This window comes from Gossypium hirsutum, chromosome A04, assembly GCF_007990345.1.
Source record: "Gossypium hirsutum isolate 1008001.06 chromosome A04, Gossypium_hirsutum_v2.1, whole genome shotgun sequence".
In the NCBI taxonomy this organism is placed as follows: domain Eukaryota; kingdom Viridiplantae; phylum Streptophyta; class Magnoliopsida; order Malvales; family Malvaceae; genus Gossypium; species Gossypium hirsutum.
Window position 1 is genome coordinate 72,776,942 of NC_053427.1, and position 22,436 is coordinate 72,799,377.

The following is a 22,436-nucleotide window of genomic DNA, read 5'->3' on the forward strand; positions in this document are numbered from 1 at the left end:
ATTTAACTAATAAAAATCAAATTTAATAAAATTAAGTTTTCATTGTTTTACTCTCTCTCTTCGCACGATGATCCTTTTTTTTGATGCATTTTTTTAACTGTTAGATAATTTTTATTTGTAATTCTTTTACCTGTTTTTACTCATTTTTTTTCAAGTATTTGAATTTAATGTGTTATCCAATTTTTTTTTGTTATAGATGTTTATCTAATATTAATTATCTTATAAAAAGTATATAGAAAAGAATAAAAAATTTTATTTTTAAAAAAAATTAATAAATGAATTTTGAATTTGGATGAAAAACAAGTCGAAATTGAGATTTAAAAACAAAAAAAAGCTTGCCGAAGTTTAGGTTTTGTTATTGAAAAGTAGGTTTGGATGAACTTGAATTTTCTATAGCTAAGTTGTTGGGTGGAGAAAAAAAGAAATGTATATATTTATAAGTTTTTTTTTTAGAAAGAAGTTTAAGGAAATAAAAATTATTTTTTTAGTTAAATATTATCATCTATCACAAAATGATTAGATAAGTGAATTTTTTTAACAGATTGGGTAATTTGAGTAACATAATGTAGTTTATATGTTACTTTGAGTAATGAAGTTTAGCTTAGGTATCAATTATGACCAAAAAAAATTCAGTTATTTTTTTGTGGTTTAAGCCAAAGGATTTCAATTTTCATTTTAATAAAAAAAATTCCAATTTCCAAATTACAAAATAAAAGTAAAATTTATTAATAAGAGTTAGTGTATTTGCTTTTTGATTGGTCCTATACAGTAAGTTGACTTTCTAACTCTCAGGGTACCAAAGTTGGTTGACTAATGGGCTAAATGTTTATCTTCTTTCTATGATTATATGTGCTTGTCAACTACTAGTTTGAGTGAAAAACAAAGACATTTTGTGAGCAAAGTGTCCTTTCCTTCTAAGATGTATTTTGGTGGAGCTATTAAACTTAGTTTGACATGGTGTTTTTAATTGCAAAATCTTGATAAACTTTTTAGTGTTTTGTTTTAGTCTCTGATCTTGTATTTGATGGCATGGCAGAACACATTTATCCAGGATGGGAAGGAGATGGCATCAGTCCTTTATACTTATCGCAGCTGTGTCAAAACACTTCCTCAGGTATTTTAGCCTTAGTTGACTCTAATTTATACATATTTTTAAGGTAAACAATGTTCTAATATAATCTGCTAGTTTTAGTGTAAAGCAATGTTCTTTTTTATGTGGTGTAGGGGGTATGTTGGAATTCACAGTTCGGGATTCAGAAACTTGCTGATGAAACCGAAGTTGCTTCAATCTATTGTGGATTCTGGTTTTGAACATCCTTCCGAAGACAAAGTTTTAAACTCATGTCTGATGTTAACATTCGTGAATTCCATAAATTAAGTCATTTTGTTTTTCTTGCTTTTAGTGACTTATAATGGTGCTTTATTATTTTGATTCTATATTTATATTTAATCTAATTTTTATTATTTATTTTAGTTTTGATTCTATATTTTTATTTTTATTTTAATTTGATAATGAATTTTAATAGAAAATTTTTATATTTAATAGAAAATTTTTATATTTAAATCATGGACATTATTCTTCTCAATATTTTGATAATGAATTTTAATTTTTTTATATATATATATTTTTTAAATTTCATGAACTTTAGCGGCGCTTTTCCAAATAAACGCCGCAAAATTTTGCGGCGCCGTCTATAGCGGCGTTTTTTTGCGGCGCTTGCAAAAACGCCGCGAATAGTTTTAGTGGCGCTTAAAAGCACCGCTAAAGGCCTAAAAAAACGCCGCTAAAAGTCAATTTTGCTGTAGTGTATCGATGGATACTCAGGTAGTATACGCAAGGTATACAAATCAGTGATTTATCAATTCATGTTCAGGGGTACCCATTAGGGCACATAATCAGGGAGCACACTCTTGAGCCACATATCAGAATGCTCAGATAAGCCATGTAACAGGACGCCTATTCGGGCTAAACAGGAAACTCATAAGAGTTTAAATCAGGAAGCTCATTGAGCTTAACAGGTAACTCCGAAGAGTTATTATCAAGGAGTACTGGATAGCCATTTAACAGGGAGTTCAAGCGAGCCATGTCAAGAAGCTCATGAGAGCTTATATCAAGATGCTCACGAAGAGCTGCATTTGTGTCCACATTAAATGCTGGATCACAACCGATCAAATCATGTAATAGGACGCTCACAAAGAGCTGCGGTAGTGCGCAACACATGTAGGATCACTACCGATCAGGATGCTCGCAGGATCCATATAACAAGAATGCTTGAGGAGGCTTTTATCAGGATGCTAGTCCGAGCTATAATGTCGGCAATTTATGCAGGACTATAATCATTTCGGGAAAATACTGTATCCATCGCATTTCATTATTCAGACAGAACTTATTATTTTTCGAGAAATTTCGAGCATGTGATTATTTTCATACATTAATCATTTATACAATTCTGACAAATACAACATTCAATTCAAACATATAACTCTTATTTTCATATAACATTTCTATCATAATGCAGACCAAGTAATAATTTTAAAATAATTTTTCTTTCTGACTCGGATTTGTGGTCCTGAAACCATTATTCCGATTTTACTAAAAATGAGTTGTTACAATCTGCCTCTGTGCTTATTATCACCTCTGGATGTACTTGTAGATGGGGACCGAGGGTAGGGTTGTTATAAAAACTCCCACCATAATTTAGATTTTTGGGTATCTGCGACGTCCTTCCGCATTCTAGCTGGTCTGTCCATCCGACATTAAGATCAAAGTCAAATTCGCGATGTTGACTTATTAGACTAACATTCTTAACAAGCTCTAAGTTTGCTAACTTAGCAAATAACTCAATTGGTTGGGGGTTCTCACTCCCAGTCGACCATCATATTTCCATCATAATGCCCAAGTCATAATCATCTAACAGTTGCATCTCACAAAATTTCAACGGATTTCTAAAGATTGGAAATTTGTAAAATAATCTGGACATCACCCTTCGACAACAGATAGCTATTTTTGTTCTGATCTTCCTTTTCATTTTTGTCAGCATCATATTTTTTTGAATCGCAATACTACTCTTTGTCGACCTTGAAATACACAACCAACATCACCTTCTACAATTTCACCATAAAAAAGAAGGTACACTCGAAAACACATTGTTATTAATCTTCAACAGAATTTTTGCACTCTCCTACTAAACAAACAATATCACCATTCTATATATGCTAGAGAACCAAGAGGTGGATCCATAAAGAATAGCTTCACTAAAATAAAATTTTAAATTTTTATATTAAAAAACATATTTTAAAAAGATTACACTTGTAATAAAGTGGTGGTGCCATCCTAAATAGCTCCACCGAATAAAATATTATTTTTTTTAATTTAAATATAATAAAAAAGTGTTTGAATATATTTAAAAATAATTTTAAAAAATAATATTTAAAATTTTAAAATATACTTCTAAAATATTATAAAATAAATAATAAATTTGAAAGGTCGTATCTTTAAAAATAATGTATTTTAAATGTTTTATAATATTAAAAAATAATATTTAAAATTTCAAAAATAATATTTAAATTTTTTAAAAATATATTTAAAATTTTTAAAATAATATTATAAAACATTTAAAATATACATTTAAAATATTATAAAACTAATAATAAACAAATAAATAAAACAAATAAAAGACAAATAAAAAAATATTGAAAAAATAAATAAAGAAAAACAAAATAAAAAACGAAAAAGGACAAAGAAATGAAATAAAGAATCAAAAAACAAGGAATGAAAAGAATTAAAAAATTCAGCTTGTTTAATAGGCAATAGGTTAGAGTGTTGAAATACAGTGAAGTTAAATTATCTCGCTCCACCAAAAAAAAAACTTGCTTAAAGTCTTTTATTTTTTAAAAATTTCTCATTATTTTCTTACTATTTATATAAATGGAGTCATGATGACTCCACTAAAATATTAATTTTTTATGCAGATTATTAATATGGTATGTTGGTGGCATAAAATGTGTTAATTTTATTAACTTTTACTGTAAATTTTAAGTTATTTTTATATTTTATCAAAAAAATTATCTAAGTAATTAATTAGTTTTATAAAAAGGCTACCTGAAAAGACTAGTTTAGTTTCGCCTTGTGGGAGAGAAACACAATCAACCAGTTGCAGCACGATGGTTTCCTTCGGTTTGTTAATAGAATTGTATCACTCGCCTCGGCTACTCCAGCTGAATTTAGCGTCTAAAAATAATTGGCTTGAAATTATTGGATATTTGAACTTCGTTACGAGAATACATAGCAGTGGTGGCTATAACGAGCCTTTGGGTAATCCCCATTTCCATCCTGGTGATAGCGTTGTTCCTCATCCTTATATGGTAAGAGAGACGCTTAGACTGTTTCTCCTCTTTGAATTTTCTCAAAAGTAGTGGATTTTGAGTACAGAATGAGAGTTTCCACATACCTCAAGCTCAACAATACTGCAATGGCGATTTCAGGAGCTGCGATCCCATGGTCACCGCACCACCTGGCCTGTAATGCTATTTCTCTTCCTCTTTTAAAATGAGAGTTCGGGTTTAGTTTACTGAATTTTAATGGGTTGTTTTGTATGAAATAAAAGATTATGAGCAAGGGATGGGTTGGCTCTAGTCAATTAGATTAATGGATGATATATTAAGAAAAGATGGATTTTTGACTTTATTGCTCAAATGCTGTAAATGTTTTATTAACATTTAGTTATAAAATACTTCTACAGATACAATGTTTTATTTACATTTAGTTATAAAATACTTCTACAGATACTATCTTGTTCATTTTGCTGCATTGTTTCCGTGCCAATGTTTTCTACAATTGGCTTCATAATTTCCTCAAGTTGGCTCCACTGCCTTTCTTCGTTCTGTAAAACGGAACGAAGTCTTGGCAGTACTATGTAGCATTCTTGTATATGAGATAATGACCCACTTGAGGCCAGCTCTTGATGATACAAAATCAACGGTTTTTGCAACAATTCTAGCCTTGTATCCAGTCCACTGGTTCTTCACTTTTCTTTACTATACTGATGTTGCATCACTTACTGCTGTGCTCGCCATGTATCTTGCACGTCTGAAGAAGAAATATCTATTCAGTGCATTGGTAAATGAGTCGGTTTAATTTTAGTTTCCTTATTTTGTCAATAATGAAAATTTCCTGGATGATATTTCACAAGCTGCCTGGGGAAAAGGTTACCTTGCTATGTTTCGGACTGCATATGGAAAACTGAATGCAAGCTATTCCTGAGGTTTCTTACTTCGTAATCTTGATATACATGGCTAAGAGAGTGCCAATAATTAGGACAATCAAATCAAACAATTTTGGGATAGATCATATTTAACTAAATGTTTTTGTACCTTTCTTCTTTGTTGTTTCCTGTAGGTTTTTACTCATTTCAGCTATGTTCTTGTAGCTTGAGGCCTTGCCTGTTGTTATTCAACAGAAAATATTATTATATGGATGCTTTTTGTTGCATACTCTGGGGTCAGTGATATCACTCTGGCACATCAAAGAAATCGTGTGTTAGTAGATAATTTGAAGGCATCAAACAAGGGTAGCAGTTTGTCAACCCTTATACCAGTGTCAATGTGAGATCAAACTTGAGGAAAAGGAAATCCATGGGAAATGCAGAGGCTAATAAACAGTCTTTTTACTGGACAAACTCGACAAACACCTCTTCAGCCTCTCAAACCTCAGGTAACTTTAACATCTTTGATCTTGGCTTTAGTGAAATAATTTGCAAAAATAACTAAATTATTTTGTTATAGACTTTCTCTTCAACCATGTTCATAAGGTTTAAGGAATTACTCTTTGCCAGAGAAGAGATCATTTATGCTAATGTGACATCCTATTGACATTATAATTCAGGTCTGCTTTATGAGATTTCAGCCATTGTTTTGACTTCATGACACATAAAGTGGAAGCTTTCGGTCTCCGTTAGCCCTTTCTTCTTCGTGTTGCTGACATTTGTTTCTTTTCTCTTTTGGAATGGGAGTGTAGTTCTAGGTATTATTCACTTTACCATACTATTTGTTTCCTTTACCTCCTTTCTTTTGTTTCTTCTTTCTCTTTCTGCCACTTAATGTCACAGGTGTGAAAGAAGCTCATGCAGTTTCTCCAAAATTTGCTCAAATAATGTATTTTAGTCTCATTTCTCTCTTTTTGCGGCTCCTCTGCATTTCACAGCAGGTCATGCTTCATTCCAGCATTAACAACAGCCAAAGCTGGCTTCTGACGGGTATTCTATATACAGTCCTTAATATCTTTATGATGAGAATGTTCGTTTTGGCCGTTCCACTGGGAACATGAACCCATGATCCAAAGGTTCATATGGTAGATAGGAAATACCAAAACCTTATGATACTGTGACTCGCACAGGTTTGCTAATTTTAGAATTTTATACTGGATCGTGTGTATTGGTGTCAGATTTAACCTTTACAAACGATTGTAATTTCATTCATGTCAAGCAAATGGATCTTTCATGTTTGATTTGCAGTCATGTAACCAAATGATGTTGGTAATGGTACACATACTTTAGGATTCATGCAGTTTTCCCATTTTTCTTGTCATTCATAACTTCCCAATATTATTTTCAGATGGTTTAATTGATATTGTGGCATAATTTTTGGGCACGAAAATTTTGAATATGATACAAAAACATGTTAGAAAATGATAAATTTCACACGTCAGAGTTAAAACATGTTTTAAAAATATGAAATTTTGATATGAACTAAAATTCATGTAGTTTAGAGATCTATCAAAGGACGCAGTATGGGCTTGTTGTGCTTTCCACTTGTGAGTCTAGTAATCCATTCGTTTTGTTACAATAAAGACAAACAAACGAAATACCTAACTCTCCACTGCAATTTGTTTTTTTGGAGCTTTGAAGCAATGGCAAATCCTAGGCTTCGTGGGTGGAGAAAGTGGGCGAAGAAGGATTGGGCGATCGCAGCCGTGGGATTCACTATCATCCTCTTCGCTCTCACTCTCCTCTTTGATTCTCGAAACCCCACGTCCTCCTCCTCCTCCTCTACCTTCAATCTCCCCTCCAACCACCATCTCATTCCTTTGACTTTGCTTCACAGAGCCAAAGCTACAGGCGCTTGTATCCTCCAAGATTCAAACTTTTAATTTTGGGTCTCTTATCAAATTTAATTATTAGCATTGACTTTTCGATTAATTCTTTTTTGCAGTTTGTTTAGATGGAAGTTTACCTGGATACCATTTTCAGAAGGGCTTTGGTTCTGGCTCTAACAATTGGCTTCTCCACATTGAGGTAATTTCTTTACTTTTCCCTTTTCCTTTTGGGGTTTTACAAGAATTTAACTTGGTTTTCGAATTTTACTTGTTTGATTTATAGGGTGGAGGTTGGTGTAATTCAATAGAAACATGCGAGATTCGAAAAAGAACAGCTTTGGGTTCCTCTAAGTACATGGATCCCCTAATTCCATTCGATGGGATTTTAAGCCATCAATCTTCGCAAAATCCTGGTATACTTTTTGCATCATTAGTTTCCTTTTTCTTTTTTTGGATAACTTATGCTGTTTAAAGAGTGTGCTTTCAAAATGGGTAATTTTTATTTTCTTCAGATTTTTACAATTGGAACATTGTTAAGATGCGTTACTGTGATGGTGCATCTTTAGCTGGCCACCCTGAAAGTGAGTTCAAGGTAAATTTGTTTTTTTTTTTTATTTGTTATTTTTTTTTACTGAAATAATTATTTGCTTTAAAAATATGGTTTAATTTTTCGGGTTTTTTTCCTTAGAATGGAACTAAGCTTTTCCTCAGGGGCCAACTCATTTGGGAAGCAATTATGAGTGAACTCTTATCACTTGGCTTGTCTAAGGCCAAACAGGTAGGTAGCTACTACACTGATGCTTTTTTTACAGTTTCATATTTAAAAGTGAAATTGTAAATAACGACATTGTTCACTCTTTTTCAATATCGTTATCGTTCAGTTGATAGTTGCAAGGTGATGGATTTGTGGACTTTGCAGGCACTTCTTACAGGATGCTCTGCTGGAGGTTTGGCAACTCTTATACATTGTGATGACTTTCGAGCGCATCTGCCAAAGGATGCCACTGTCAAGTGTCTTGCTGATGCAGGTTTTTTCCTTGATGAGTATGTTCTTTTTTTGTTGGTACAAGATCAATGCATTTTAAAATTTAAGCTAATTCTTTAACTGGTCATAATGTTCTATAATGTGTGGATATAAAACTACATCATATATGTATATACTTTTATGTATTTAATAATGTGTATTGCTTCGTTTGTCTGTATGATCCAAGGTAATGCATCCTAATTGAAGTTAGTCTTGAGTCTTGACTGTATATGTTAGTTTATTTTGTATTCTCTACATTGCAGGCCAGATATTCTTGGAAATCGCACCATGAGTAATTTCTACCATGATGTTGTCCAACTACAGGTTCAGTTTCAATCTCCATATATCATACTTGTATTATGTATTGTTCCTCCTTAGAAAATGATGCCATTTGGTTTTAATCATTTTGGCGATTATCATAAAAATTTTAATAGGTAATTTGAGTACATACCATTAGGTCCTGATCAGTGATTCCTCAATCTTTTCTTCTGTTATTCGACCATTTTTGAATTTGATCTTGTATGCATGTCATGTCAGGGTGTAGCAAAAAGTTTGCACAAGGAATGTATCACAGAAATGGAGCCATCCAAGGTAGGTTTTATGCTTTTCTATTTTATTTGTTTCTTGTTTCCCTTTAAATCTTTTTTCTCCTTTTGCTGTTCAAGTTCAAATAGTTTGAATCACAACTTACCTGCTGTCTGTCTGTTGTTGATTGCTCTTCCAGTGCATCTTTCCTCAACAAATAATCGAAAATATTAGGACCCCATTGTTCATTGTCAACCCCGCCTACGATTTTTGGCAGGTAACTTGTTCAAACACGACTATTTGCTTATTACTTAATGCTATTTCCTTTCTCATTATAGGTTCTATCACTAGATACAACACATCTTAGTCCCCGCCGGATCGGATCCTGATGGCTACTGGAGAAGGTGCAGATTGAGCATTCAGAAATGTGATTCTACCCAGATTGAAAATCTACAAGGTAGTTGGATATGTAATATGTACCCAATCTACTTGGCTAAAACAATCCAATTAGACTTCTCAACATCAAAATCATGCAATCGAAATTTCCAAGCATTGACGCAACCCTTATGTCGTGGGCTTCTGACCTGTAGGTTTCCGTAGTTCCCTGCTTAAAGCACTAAGTAAGCTCCAACATGACAAGGAAGGGGGAATGTTCATAAATTCTTGCTTTGTTCATTGCCAAACATGGATGGCTGAGACATGGCATTCATCCAATTCTCCAAGAATCAACAATAAGGTGAGCAATGTGTCATATTTAATGTGTATCGTTGATCTTTGCGCTTTTCTTGGATCTTTGATATCTATTAACCATCCGAGTTGGGTGATTTTCTGGAAACAGACCATTGCAGAGTCTGTAGGTGATTGGTACTTCAACCGTAAAGTAACGAAGGAGATTGATTGCCCTTATCCTTGCAATCCCACTTGCTATCACATGGACTTCACTCAACCTTCATGAAGCATGGCTCGAAAACTGATTTTTGTCTCCAACTTTAAAACTCCTGCTGTATATTACTCCAATTTGCATTGAAAGAAGGGTATTGGATAATGAAACAGTATGTAGAATGAGATGAGAGTTGATAGTTGCTGCTATAGAAATGGATTTTATGTGAGACCAGATGAAGCAAACTAATTTCATATCAAGAGATATTTTGATAGCCACCAAGTTCCATGTGCTCTTCTTTAACCTTTTCCAAAATCGGTATGATGTAAAACATTGTATATCTTCATAATGTTACTTTTGTACCCATCCTTTTAGACCTTTGCACATGTTCCAATATAAATGTTAATCTTCATTCAATTTTAAAGCTTCTAAAAAGCATGTAGAAAATCATAAAAATATAAAACCAAAAACAAAACAAACAAAAAAAGCTAAAACTTTTAAAGTTATAAATTTAAACCCTAAAAGTTTTTCTCAATTTCTTCCTTCACCTAGAACAAACGCAATTGAATTGAAGGTGTACAATTCCAGGATCGTTCAGAGTGCAAGAAGATCATGTTGTTTAGGTCAAATATTGATCGTTCTTTTTCATTTTTGTTCATTCCGTTGTATAAATGTAGATTTGTTATTTGATTTATTGTCGGTTTGCTTGCTGCTGCATTTTTTGTTTTGTTTTCGAGCTGTTGTCTGATGATGATCGATGTTAGTTGCTGCCAGTAGATACACTTAATTAAAAGCCTTTTGAAGTGATTTAAGTGTTTGTTTTTCATTTAAAATTTGCAACCTCTTAAGGGTGTAGTTTCTGTTGTTGTTATTATTATTATTATTATTATTATTATTATTATTTCTAGCTCTTCTTTTGTTTTTGAGAGTGTAGTTTGTTGTTTTATATTTTTATAATTTTATATATATTTCAATTTTTTTAATTTTAAAGAATTTTAATTTTTTAAAATAATTTTTATATAGAACCAAGGCCAAATTGATAGAAAATATAAAAGTTGGGATCAAATTTATTATATCAATTAAAAAAAGTGTCACACCTGATCCAAAAAATATTGGTGACCGAATTGTAACTTTATTAGTTGAGGGACCAAAACAATAAGTTACGCATATTCATGACTATTGATGTAGTTTACTCTTAAATCCATTCAAATATTTTCTCTTAAAAGGAAAACAAAATAATAAAAAAAATTCCTCTCAGAATGACAATTTTCCAGCACTTCTAAATAAATGGATTACTATATACAGATATACCTAAACTCAATAACTTATACCTATTCAGTGTCTAAATCTTTTTGGGCCTAACTAGTACCTAAATTTGTAAGCCGTAAGTCAACTTATTATTTTTTTAGGTACTTGATTAATACCGTTAAAATGTTAATGTGAAACTGACGATCAATAGTATGGTGACTCGACATGTTTATAATTTTTATTTTTTTATTTTTTGCCAAGTGTCAAGATGCGAAGTTGTCAAATGTCATGTCACTATACTATTAGCTGCCATGTCAACATTTTTTATTACTGTTAGTCAAATACTTAAAAGAAGTATCAGATTAACTTATGATTTTTAAATTTAGGTACCAATTAAATTGTCTAAAAGAATTTTAAATACTAAATAAATTATAAATTATTAAGTTCAAGTATCTTTGTATCTATTAAACCATGAAAGGCTAGAGTCAGCCAAAATAAATATGAGAATTCTTTAGAAATTATTTTATATATTTTAATATAAATTTATTTAGAGTTTTTAGTGTTTCCTGTAACTTTTTATATTTTTTTATATTTTATAAATTTCCTATTTTCTATTTTTGAATTTTAATAATTCTTAAATATTTTATCTATTTTTTGGATTTTTTATTTTTTAATTTTTTACAATTGACAAGAAATATAAATATTGAGAGTTAAATTTGTTGACTTTTTTAAAACATGATCAAATTAACATAATGTGTAAAATTAATGATTAAATTTATTATTATGTCAATAAAAAAAGATCACATCAATATTTTGCTAATGGCATGGTGAAGGAATGGCCTAAAAATTTAAATATTGATAATCTTGATCACAAAATTAAAAAAAAATTGAAGTTGAATGATCAAAGCAAAGAAAATAGTACTAGGTTTCATTTGGATGAACAGTAAGATTGACTTTGGCAATATTAAAAATAGCGGTGACGTTAAGATTAAATACTAATTACAATAAGATTAAAATTAGTAGTAAAATATATGTTTGAATTCAAACACAGCCATAGCAATTAGGTGAATTATAATGAGAATGAAAAAACTGTAAAATGAATTAGATTAAAAATTATATATAATTAGCTTTTAGTATATATAATTGATTATATAAATTAATTTATATTGTTAATAAAAGAGAAATCCACTTATACTGATGTAAAATTAAAAATATTTTTACACTATTTCATATAGTTTTGTATGATTAATATTTTAAAGATCAAACATTTGAATTTATTAATTTAATTGTACTTGTTATGTATGTAAAATTTCAAACCGAACAGATATTTGTTTCATGTTAATATAAAATATTGTGTATATTAATATTTATTGAATGGTAGAAAGTTTTTCACGTAAAACAAATAGTTAATAAATTATAATTTAAGTCAAATTTGACATGTATGATTTATATGAATGCAATATAAAATATAACAGTTTGATTTTTACATTATTGATGCGGAATCCGGAATCAAACAATCTAAACGAATATTTATTGTTAAATTTGTTGAAATCGAATGATTTTGTGATTATGAAATTTCCTAAAATAAAGAAACAACAAATTAGAATAAAGTCTAAGAAATGAGAAACAATCAATTTAAATAGGAAAGAAAGTAAATAGAATAGAAAAGTTTGAGATCTGAAATGATTTGTAAAATCTAGACATATTCACGTTTTGAACGTGATAATTCCTTAAAGTCATGAAAAAGTGCATATTGAAAGCTTAGAACGTGAGCTTTATGAAATTAAAAAGATTCACTTCAAAATCATTTCATATAACGAAGATACAGAAATAGTTTTGAGTATGAAAAATGAATAGATTGTTCTTATGCCCCTTTCATTCTGAAACAGTCATGGGACTTAAACCAACCCTCTAAAGTAGAAACCTTAGCAATCCAGTGTATGGTTGAGTTCAAAAATCAAACAAGAAATGATCTTGTAAATAAAAAAAACCTTCTCAAACTATATATTTTACTCTCTCTCTTTCCTTTTAAATAATCATATTTACAAATATTATATTCTTGTTGTTTGTATTATAATATTTTCTTTAAGATACGTGGAAATAGTCTTTGAAATTGATTATTGAAATTAAAAATTAAATCCAAAGTTAAAAATATGTCTTTAAAAAATTTAATTGTTCAAAAAATTATAAACATTGAATTTTTTATAAAAAAATGTGAAGGAATTAATTAAATTTCCTTTTTTTTTAGTTGTATGGACTGGTTAAGAGATTATTATGTGTTCTATTTAATTTTAACTATTTGTGTTTTATTTTTAAACCTGCAATGAACAATATGTATCACTAACCATTTGATTTAGAGTCTGTTTGTTTATATGTAAAAGGTTTTACGAAAAATATTTTTTGTTTTTTCCTGTGTTTGTTTCACAAAAAACAACTTGGTCAACGGAAAATGACTTATATGTCAATGTAAAATAAGTTATTTTTCCTGTAACTTACCTTTTTAAAAAACATAAGTCATTTTCCGAAAAAGAATTTTTCTATAGGTAATTTTATTTTTATATAAAAATAACTTAAATCAAGCTTAATATTATTATATTGATAATAAAATTTATTTTTATTATTAAAAATATTAATATATTAATATAAAATATTATATTTTTCAATATTATTAAACATACATATTTAATTATTTATATTTAATCATATAATAAATATATTTAAAATTATAAATGTAACAGCCTGATTTTGAGCCTAATCGGAACGGTGGTTTCGGAACCACTAACCCGAGGCCGTAGAAATTATTTTTAATATTATTTTATGCGTGATGACATGTTTATAAAGGTGCATGAAAATTTTGGTGATTTAATTTTAGCGTTTGTGAGCTTAATTGCGAAAAAGGACTAAATCGTATAAAGTGCAAAAGTCTTATTTTGATAGCTAAGAGTGTCAAATAACTAGAGAACCTAAATTGGGAGTCTTTAAAGAGCAATTAGACTCTTTAAAGAAGCATGGCCGGCCATAGGAGACAAAGATGGTCAAAAAGTCAAAATTTAGTAGGTTTGGTGACTAGATTGACTAAAATAAAAATAAAATAAAGAGAAAAGATATCATCTTTTTCCCTTTCTTCTTCCCCACCGAAAATGGCAGCAAACAAGGGGGTTTTAAGAGCTTAAGCTTTCAGCCACTTAGTTCTCTTGTAAGTAAGTGATTTTGATGATTTTTCTTGATGATTTTTACACTTTTGGGACCCTTGTAGTATGAACTAGCTAATGGGGGGGGGACTATTTTACAAAATTGTTGAAAGTCTAGGGTTTTTCCATGAGATAATTTATGTTTTTTTCTGAATTTTTATGGAAGAAAATAAGTCTTGGTTGTGTAATAAACAACTTTTGTGAAAGAAGTTTGCATGAAAACACCTAAAAAGGGCTATTTTGTAAAGTTGTAAAACAAGCTGTAAATGTGTGAAATAATTGAAATTATGAGTTGCTATAGTTATAAAAAGAATTTGGCTAGGCTTGGTAAAGGAAGAAATTCGATAAAAATTGATTTATGAGCCTAAGGGAAAAATCATAATTTTTGTAAAGTCTAAGGGCAAAACGGTTATTTTGCTAAATTTTGAATTATAGGATGTTTTAATTAATGTAATGATTAAATGAGTGAATTTAATCATGTTAGATCAAGGAAATCGAGATTTGGGCTTAAATCGAAAAGTACGAGATTATGGGCTAAAATGGAGTAATTGGTTGAAATTTACATTCGAGGTAAGTTCGTATGATAATAATAGTGCAATGCTATGTTTGAATTATTATTCTTTACTATGTTGCATATATTATATGATTTAATATATATATATTGGAAAAGTTGATGAAATGGTGTATATGATGTGGAAATATGACATGGAAGAATATTACATGAAATGCAAGAAAATGATGATCCATGACAAGTGATATATGCAATATGTGATATATGTTATGTAAATTCTTAAAAGCTTATTTTCTATTTGAGTTATGCTTTATTATGCTATGAAAGGACAATTGATACTATGGATAGTGAGATCGACACTTCGAGTAAGTTCGACAGAGATGGAGTATCGAAAAATCCCTTCTGAACCTTAGGAATAGTCTAGGGTACAAGTGACATGTCACTAGGAATTAAGAAATCTGAACTTGTTGAGTTAGTCCAAGTTCGTGATATATATGAAGCATCTGAGCTCGTTGAAGGTCCGAGTTCATTATGGATGCGAGCATCCGAACTCGTTGAATTGGTCTGAGTTCATAATGGATGCGATACATGTAATTGGGTTCCGGGCAATGGTCTTATGTGCCTTGTTGGTGGCTAGGTAATCCTTGAGTTGGTCGGATACCTGATAGCTTATGTGAGTAGCCCGTGTAGCTACACCTTGACTGATAGCTTTTATGAGCAAACCCGTGAGTAGCTCCATTGTGAGCGTTACATGTTATGAGGTAGCTTTGGCTACATATGTATATGTGCAAGTTTTTCGTGTATCTAATAGTATTCCGAGGGTTCAACGGGTAATGCAATAGATGTGATCCTAGGGAGGGCATGTTAAAGAGGTATGGTTATATGATATATTACGATGAGTACAAGTATGTACACTAAGCTTATGGTTATTGAGACTTTGAAATGTTGAGACATCGGTGAGCTAAGATGTATGAATTATGATTATAAATTTTGTTGCAGTATCATGTTAACTTATATTGTGCATTTGAACATGGAATTCATGAAATGGTGAGTTCATGATTAGTTGAAAGTGAACTTACGATAGTTATCATTATATTGCACTAAAACAGTGTTGAACAACAATAGTTGTATGATTTTGAAAATCCACCAAAAATTATGGAAATTGAGTTAGAGGCTGAATAAATATGAAATTAAATCTCAATGAGTCTAGTTTCACATAGAAGAAACGATGTAAGCAAAAGAGTTTCATATTATGAAATATTTAAATTTTTGTGAGATTGAGTTAGAATGATTTCGAAATCCCCTATTCTGATTTGAGAAAATTATTGGAAATTGTAAAAAAATATTTATGGGTTATAATTTATATGCTTAGAATTATTAATGAGTCGATTTTTAAAATAAATAGACAGGAATGTCATCTGAGTCCCGTATTACGAGATAATTAATTTTTAGTGAAGAGGGGTCGGAACTATTAGACAGCAAAAAAAGGGTAATTTTAAGGAATAAACTATACTTATTGGCTAGACCAAAAATTTTGAAAATTCTATGGTAGAAATATATGTGAGTCTAGTTTCAAAAAACAATTTCGGATCTTAAATTGGAGTTCCGTAGCTCCAGATATAAATAATTTAGTAACTATGACTCGAGAAAACAACTTGACTAGAACATAAGTAAAAATGCAAATATGGTTGTATTACCTTGAGAAGCAAGTTGATAAATTTCTTATTATTTTCATACGGTCTTCCTCAGCTATAAAGCTTACCCTCTCCTTTTCATTTCTTTAGTGTTGTCAAGTTAGCTCGGGGTTGGAGATCGTCGGAGGCAGATCACACTATCAAGCCATCACCTTTAGAGTATTGACATATGTGTATTAAGCACCTTCAAGTGAGTGACATGTATAGGGACTTAGTTTTTATGATAGATGTTGTTATGATTAACCAAATGTATTGACTTATATTGATTCATTGTATATAGCCATGAGATGTGGCTTATAATGATTGTGGTTTGTAAGCCTAGTTATTCATGATAAGTTCTACTGCTTGCGATGCGATGATGTTTTCTATGCTTGTGGGACATACATGATTGGTGTTAAGAAATGTGTGCATGATAAATGCTTCATGACCAATCAAAATGGTTATAGTCATGAAGTAATTGTATGGTATATAAATAAGACAATGATGATTGAACATGAATGCTTAATGTTTAAATAAGGTCACTTGACAAGGTCAATGAATATGGATTAATGTATCTAGGCTTGATATTATATGAGTATGTGAAACTTGTGAATGATAGCATGTTAAAGCTAAGAATACACTTTAGTGAAGTTTGTTAAATTATTAAAATGATGTCATGAGGTATAACTTTGATGTGTGTAAAGATGTGAAGGATTAATGGTAACAAAAGGTTTGGAAAATAGCCTAAGTGTTAGACACACGGGCAGAGACATGGCCGTGTGTCTTAGCCATGTGGATGACATGGCCTAGCACATGGGTGTGTGGCTTGGCTGTGTGGTTAAATTTTGGTTGCTGACGTCATAGTCAGAAAGTTACATGGCCTGAGGACACGGGCATGTCCTAGGCACATAGGTGTGTCCCTATGCTGACACGGGCGTGTGACCCTATTTCATGGAAAGAAGTTTTCTAAGTTTTCTCAAAACTTTCTAAGGTTCTTGGTTTAGTCCCTGACTACTTTAAATGCATTTTAGGGCATTATAGGCCCGTGTATGGGGCATGATGCATGTGTATAAAAGTTTTAAATTAAAAAGAAATTTTATGGCCTAGTTTTTGCATGTATGTGTATGTTTAAGTTTGGTAATCCCTCGTACCTTGTCCCGGAGTCGGACACGGATAAGGGGTGTTACAATAAATATGTTAATAATAAATGTTTTGTAGGATAAAGGTTAAAATATGTCATAAGTCTATGTACTCTTCATGAATTTACAAATTAGTCTCTTTACTTTTATTTTCAAGAATTCAGTCCATCTACTTTTCATATTTAAAAATCAAGTCCAATTATTAACATTGTTAATTTTTTTTGTCAATTTTATTGATGTCACATTTTTTAAATAAAAAAATACTCATTTGGTAGTCATGTAACTAAAAAATGACATTCTATTTAACCTAATTTAACAAAATATTTTTAATAAATGCAAAAAAAATGTAAAATATAAATTTTTAGATATAAAATAAACTAAATTAAATAATGAAAAGATTAGAAAATCTCAAATTATGTTTGTTTCATTGAAAACGTCTTTTATGAAATATTTTTAAGAATTCTGTCAAACAACAGAAAATATTTTATACGGATTCATCTAAACACCAGAAAATATTAACTTTTCCAAGAAAGTAAGTTATTTTCTATAAATCATTTTTCAAAATTTATTTTCGGTGAAACAAATAAACCTTTAGTGTCAAATCATTTACCAAATTAATTAAAAACTAAAATTATTCTAGTTAGAGTCAATTTTTTTATTACAAATATTAAATTATCTATATAATTTTAAATTTTTATTTTCTATTATTTTTAATGGTGTTTAGTTAATTTGTAATACTAATTTCTTAAAAATATAAATAAAAAAGGTTATTTATCAAATTGGATAATTTCAACAATAAATAAAAACAATTAATAGATTGGAATGCCTCTATTTTTAAAGTTGAAAGCTTCGGTTAGAAAGTTTGAGGATCAAATTTATAGAATTTGTAAATGTGAACGGTTAAATCTATTGAATTATTTAGAATTAAGATAAAATTGTTAGAATAAGTATTAAGTACTAAATGTGTTATTATTCCAGTTAGAAAAAGATTTTTTGTTACCAATTTAATGGCGGGTGACTAAAATATGAACAAATTCAAACATTAGTGCTTAAATTAAGAATTTTTAAAATTGAGTGACTAAAACTGAAATACGATTATAATTGGGTGACAGTTTGTATATGATCAAGTTTAACCGTTTTAGTTGGACTTTGATATAATTGTACTTGTAAAAAAAATGATAGTCTTGTGTTATTAATTCAAGCCAAAATTTCCTTCTTTTCATTGATTTCATGCAATTGCTCTAAATTTCTTGAGACAAACTTTTCAACAAAACTTGAATTCGATTCTTGGATATTAATCTTGTGATTCACCCACTTGAAAAACTCAAATCTGTCATGATGTCCAAGCTTGTGGTGCATACATAACTTCCCTAACAATACATGAAGCTCTTCAAATACAGCATCGAAAAGACTACCAACCAAATGATAAATTGCATCAGATCAGGTCTTCTAAGGCCACCATAGATCCCAACCAAAGCCCACCCATCTTCTGAAACAAGAAGATGAGTTGGATCATCACCAGCTTTGTATCTCCATTATGCCACATCAGTCCAATTAATGCCACTAGGATGCGGAGTTGGGCCAACATAAGCTGTTCGTTGAGCATTAAATTTGGATTTCATAAACCATTGAGATCTAATAAGGAGCGATGAGTAGACGACCCTACAGTTTGAAAATGAATACCTTCACTATTGGCCTTTGCTAGATCAGGTTCGTTCTTATTACAATTCAGAAGCGCCTCAGCCTTCAGTTCACCAGCAATGATACAAGTCATTCATGAACATTGTAGGATTAATCTAAAGTGGGAAATATGCCCATAAATTTTCGTATTGCAATTACCAGAGTCTCGGTGGGCATCCATGCCTTTTTCTTTCCGTCTTATCCGGGTCCACTCAAAAAGACAACATATGCAATGAAAATTCGACGGTGTAATACATGCTGCTTCTACAATAAACCATCATTTCCCATCTTTAATATCTATATATAAAATCCAAACAAATAGAAAATTTGATGGCTATTGCAATAACAGCTTGTTGCCAAAAAGAGTTCAAAATGCTTGTTTTTTAGTTTCTGTAATCTGATAAGCAGCAAAAGCTGACCATAAAACCTACAATTCTGTATCTGTTTTGCCATGGCAATAAAAATACCACTTTTAACTCTCTATGAATTCGTTGACATGCCCGAATTTGGACTAAGATAGTCTCTTTTCGCCTACACTTTTCTCGACAAAAGAAGAAAGAAAATAGGCATTGGGCCATATGGGGAGCTGGGAAGAAGACGAATGCAGGTAAAAGTGATAGTTCCATGTGCCGCGATGAAATTAAAAATGAAAGAGAAAGTGAATGGACATTGTTGCATACGGCTCCTCAAATGAAAAGATTATTCCCACGAATCCACATCAATCGGACTGGGTTCATTTTGGACCCACCAAGAAAGCAAGTGCAACTGTTGCTATGTGGCGCTACGGACAACCTATTCGTTTAGCCCTTCTCGGATGAGACCCTTCACTGACTCTTATGGCTCAGAGGGAAAAAAAGAATAAATAAATCAATAAAACAGTCCGTGATGCATCAAAGGTTCTTTAGACAAAAAACTAAGACGAGAATCTGAAAAATTAAGGCAAAAGATAGTGGAGTTTCCAACATGTTTTGATGTTTAACACTGTAAGATAGTAATAATGGCAACGCTCAGTAATAGTGATTCTCTTCTCATATTTATATTTCATTATAGGTCTAAAAATAATAGTGGTTTCAACGGAAGAATATTTGGAAATTGATTTATGCTTTCTCTATGCTTATAATATATGCTTGGGGAACGAAATGCTATACATTTTGGTTATCTAAAATAAAAAGAGAAGGGTGGTGAAGGTCGTCCATTCTTTCAAAAGGGAGATGAAAAGGGAAGGGATAGAATCACAATTTAATTTCTACACGAGAAAGGAGATTCTTTTTTTTTTTAATCAAATTTTATTTTATTTGATTTTTAGAAAGGCATACAAGGGAACAAAACACATCAAGCACCAACACAAAATGGATTCACCACATACAACACATTAAACGGGAGAAACAACAAGTATGCAGCAACCCAAAACTAGTCTCGCACAATATTATTTGAATTGGACTAAATCAGTTGGTCAAATTGGTTAAATCGAAAATTTGTTGGTATATCTATTCGAACATGGAGATTGAATTGGCCTTTGAACAAACCGCTCGAAACGATAAAAACAAAAAACAAAAATCAACATAAAAAATCAACAGTTGAATAGATTAAACATTTTTTAATTATTATAACCAAAAGTCGATGGTTTGCTTAGTTTAACCACCCGCTTAATTATTAAAACATTGACCGTACCAACATATCGACTTCTCCAAGAGTAAGAAACTCAAACATAAAGCACTTTTCACGACACAAACATTGTTAAATACATGCCTTTATTATTAAAATAGTTTTGTAGAAGTAGATTTTAACCCAAACCTAAAAGCTTAAACAATGGGGGCTTTTTCCTTTTGCTTTTGAGGTTTTATAGTTGTTAATACAAGTGTACAACAAGGAAAGAGATAAGGAGGAGAATGTTGTAACAACCCAAAGTTTATGGGTATCGAAAAAATTAAATTTTCGGGTCATTATTTCTGCAAAATGAATTTGTAAATATTTATTAGAAATATTTACGAAGTTAGTAGTGTAGTTAATTAGTTTGAATTAAGGCTAATTTAGTGAAAGGACTAGATTGAATAAAGGGTAAAAGTTAAATTGTAGAATAAAGAAAAGTCAAAGGATTAAATTAGCAGTTAAACCAATTGAGGAAAAATGTGTGGTAAAAATTAACTACATGTGTATAAAATATAATACATACATATGTAATAAAAGTATGTGTTTACTTATATTATAAGTAAATAATAATTACTAAAATATAATAATATAATATAATAGTTAAAATAAATAAAGAAAATAAAAAGAAATAAAATAAAGAAAAAGGAAAGAAAGAAGGACGAAACAGAACAGGGAAAGAAAGAAAGAAAAAGGGAAAGAAAAAGAAAGGATAAATTGGGTTTTGAGGATTGAAGCTTAATTGCTAACGTAGCACTGGAAACGTCATCAAAGAAGGGAAAAGAGAAAGTGAACGAAGATAACGAATAAACTCTAGAATTACGGTTTGTATTTCTATAAACTGAGCTTTTAAGTTAAATGTTGTATGTATTGCTTTATTATGTATGGTAAGTAAATTAAAGGTAAGTATTGTCAAATTTGAAATGTATTAACTGTTATATGAAAATTTGAAAGTGAAAACCCTATTAATAGTGTCGGCCTAGTCGGATATAGTTGGCATGCCATAGGATTGGAAGTGTTTAGGGATATTCTGACTTTGTGTCGATGAGGCACTATAAGTGTCTACTACTGTTACTGTTCCGAATTCGTTTCGAAGAGGTACTCTGTGTACCGCTACTGTTACTGTTACTATTTCTGCTACGGTGTATTCCGGCTTCGGCCGATGAAACACTATATACTATCCCGGTATGTGGGTTGGATCAGTGTATCCATCAAGGTCCGAGTTATGTTAATAGGGGTAATTTAATGTACTGAATTATTGAATGATTGTGCCACTGTACTGAAAATTGTCTGTTTCTGAATGATATCATTGAACTAAACGTTTCATTGAAAAAGAACTTTAAATATAACTAGTGCCAATAGATTTGATTTAAGTAACTTAAATGCATTTTGATGTTAATTTTTTTAAGTGTTAGTTTATAGAAATACCACTGAGTGCATACTCAGCATACGATTTGTTTTTTGTGCGCAGGATTGGGTACAAAAGAAAGCTAAGGACTCAGCATCCAAGCCAATCCCAGACTCAAAATGGTGAAATACTTTTCTTTTAGTAAAATGGCATGTACCTAAGCTGTTAAGATGTTATTTTGTAAATGATAGTGAATGAACATGAAAGATGTTGAAGCATGGTATGAAATATACATATTTTGGAAGTTAAATTTACATGAATTTATTAGTATGATAATGTAGTATAATTTCGATATGAATTATGGTACCAATGAGGGTATATTGGTTGGATGATTTATTGTTTAACTGGACATGTATTAAGTGTGTTTAATTGAGTTCTGTCTGAGTTAAAAGTTGAGGAAATTATTAGCTTGAAGCT

The 22,436-nt window shown here is 30.7% G+C and overlaps 1 protein-coding gene, 1 long non-coding RNA gene and 1 pseudogene across 5 annotated transcripts; all 3 read left to right on the forward strand.

Moving 5' to 3' along the window:
- The first annotated feature begins 4,164 nt into the window (after positions 1–4,164).
- On the forward strand, positions 4,165–6,602 carry LOC107948044 (dol-P-Glc:Glc(2)Man(9)GlcNAc(2)-PP-Dol alpha-1,2-glucosyltransferase-like; annotated as a pseudogene).
- Positions 6,603–6,686: 84 nt separating this feature from the next.
- LOC107948895 (pectin acetylesterase 5) lies at positions 6,687–9,900 on the forward strand. 3 transcript variants are annotated; one of them, XM_016883556.2, is made up of 13 exons: positions 6,687–6,811; positions 6,898–7,121; positions 7,210–7,292; positions 7,377–7,506; positions 7,606–7,685; positions 7,782–7,871; positions 8,013–8,137; positions 8,381–8,441; positions 8,655–8,708; positions 8,842–8,919; positions 8,994–9,099; positions 9,233–9,378; positions 9,481–9,900. In XM_016883556.2, exons 2-13 carry the CDS (start codon positions 6,908–6,910, stop codon positions 9,595–9,597), a joined length of 1,284 nt encoding a protein of 427 aa, XP_016739045.1. In that variant the 5' UTR covers positions 6,687–6,811; positions 6,898–6,907; the 3' UTR covers positions 9,598–9,900. The 3 variants fall into 3 exon arrangements, with proteins under 3 accessions (XP_016739045.1, XP_016739043.1, XP_016739044.2); XM_016883554.2 differs by having other exon boundaries at positions 6,723–7,121; XM_016883555.2 differs by lacking the exon at positions 6,687–6,811 and having other exon boundaries at positions 6,817–7,115.
- Positions 9,901–13,891: 3,991 nt separating this feature from the next.
- Positions 13,892–16,522, forward strand: LOC107949370 (uncharacterized). Of its 2 annotated transcripts, none has more exons than XR_001697729.2 (3): positions 13,892–13,966; positions 14,446–14,531; positions 16,257–16,522. It is a non-coding gene; the product is annotated as an uncharacterized lncRNA (long non-coding RNA). The 2 variants fall into 2 exon arrangements; XR_005925673.1 differs by having other exon boundaries at positions 13,925–13,970.
- The last annotated feature ends 5,914 nt before the right edge of the window (positions 16,523–22,436 follow it).

What these genes read in the sequence shown, in the direction of transcription:
- LOC107948895 (XM_016883554.2), top strand. Translation starts at nt 6,788, where the DNA reads ATGGGCTTGTTGTGCTTTCCACTTGTGAGTCTAGTAATCCATTCGTTT. An exon ending in ACCCTGAAAGTGAGTTCAAG is followed by an intron (nt 7,686 to 7,781) that starts GTAAATTTGTTT and finishes TTTTTTCCTTAG; the next exon opens with AATGGAACTAAGCTTTTCCT. An exon ending in CAGAAATGGAGCCATCCAAG is followed by an intron (nt 8,709 to 8,841) that starts GTAGGTTTTATG and finishes TTGCTCTTCCAG; the next exon opens with TGCATCTTTCCTCAACAAAT.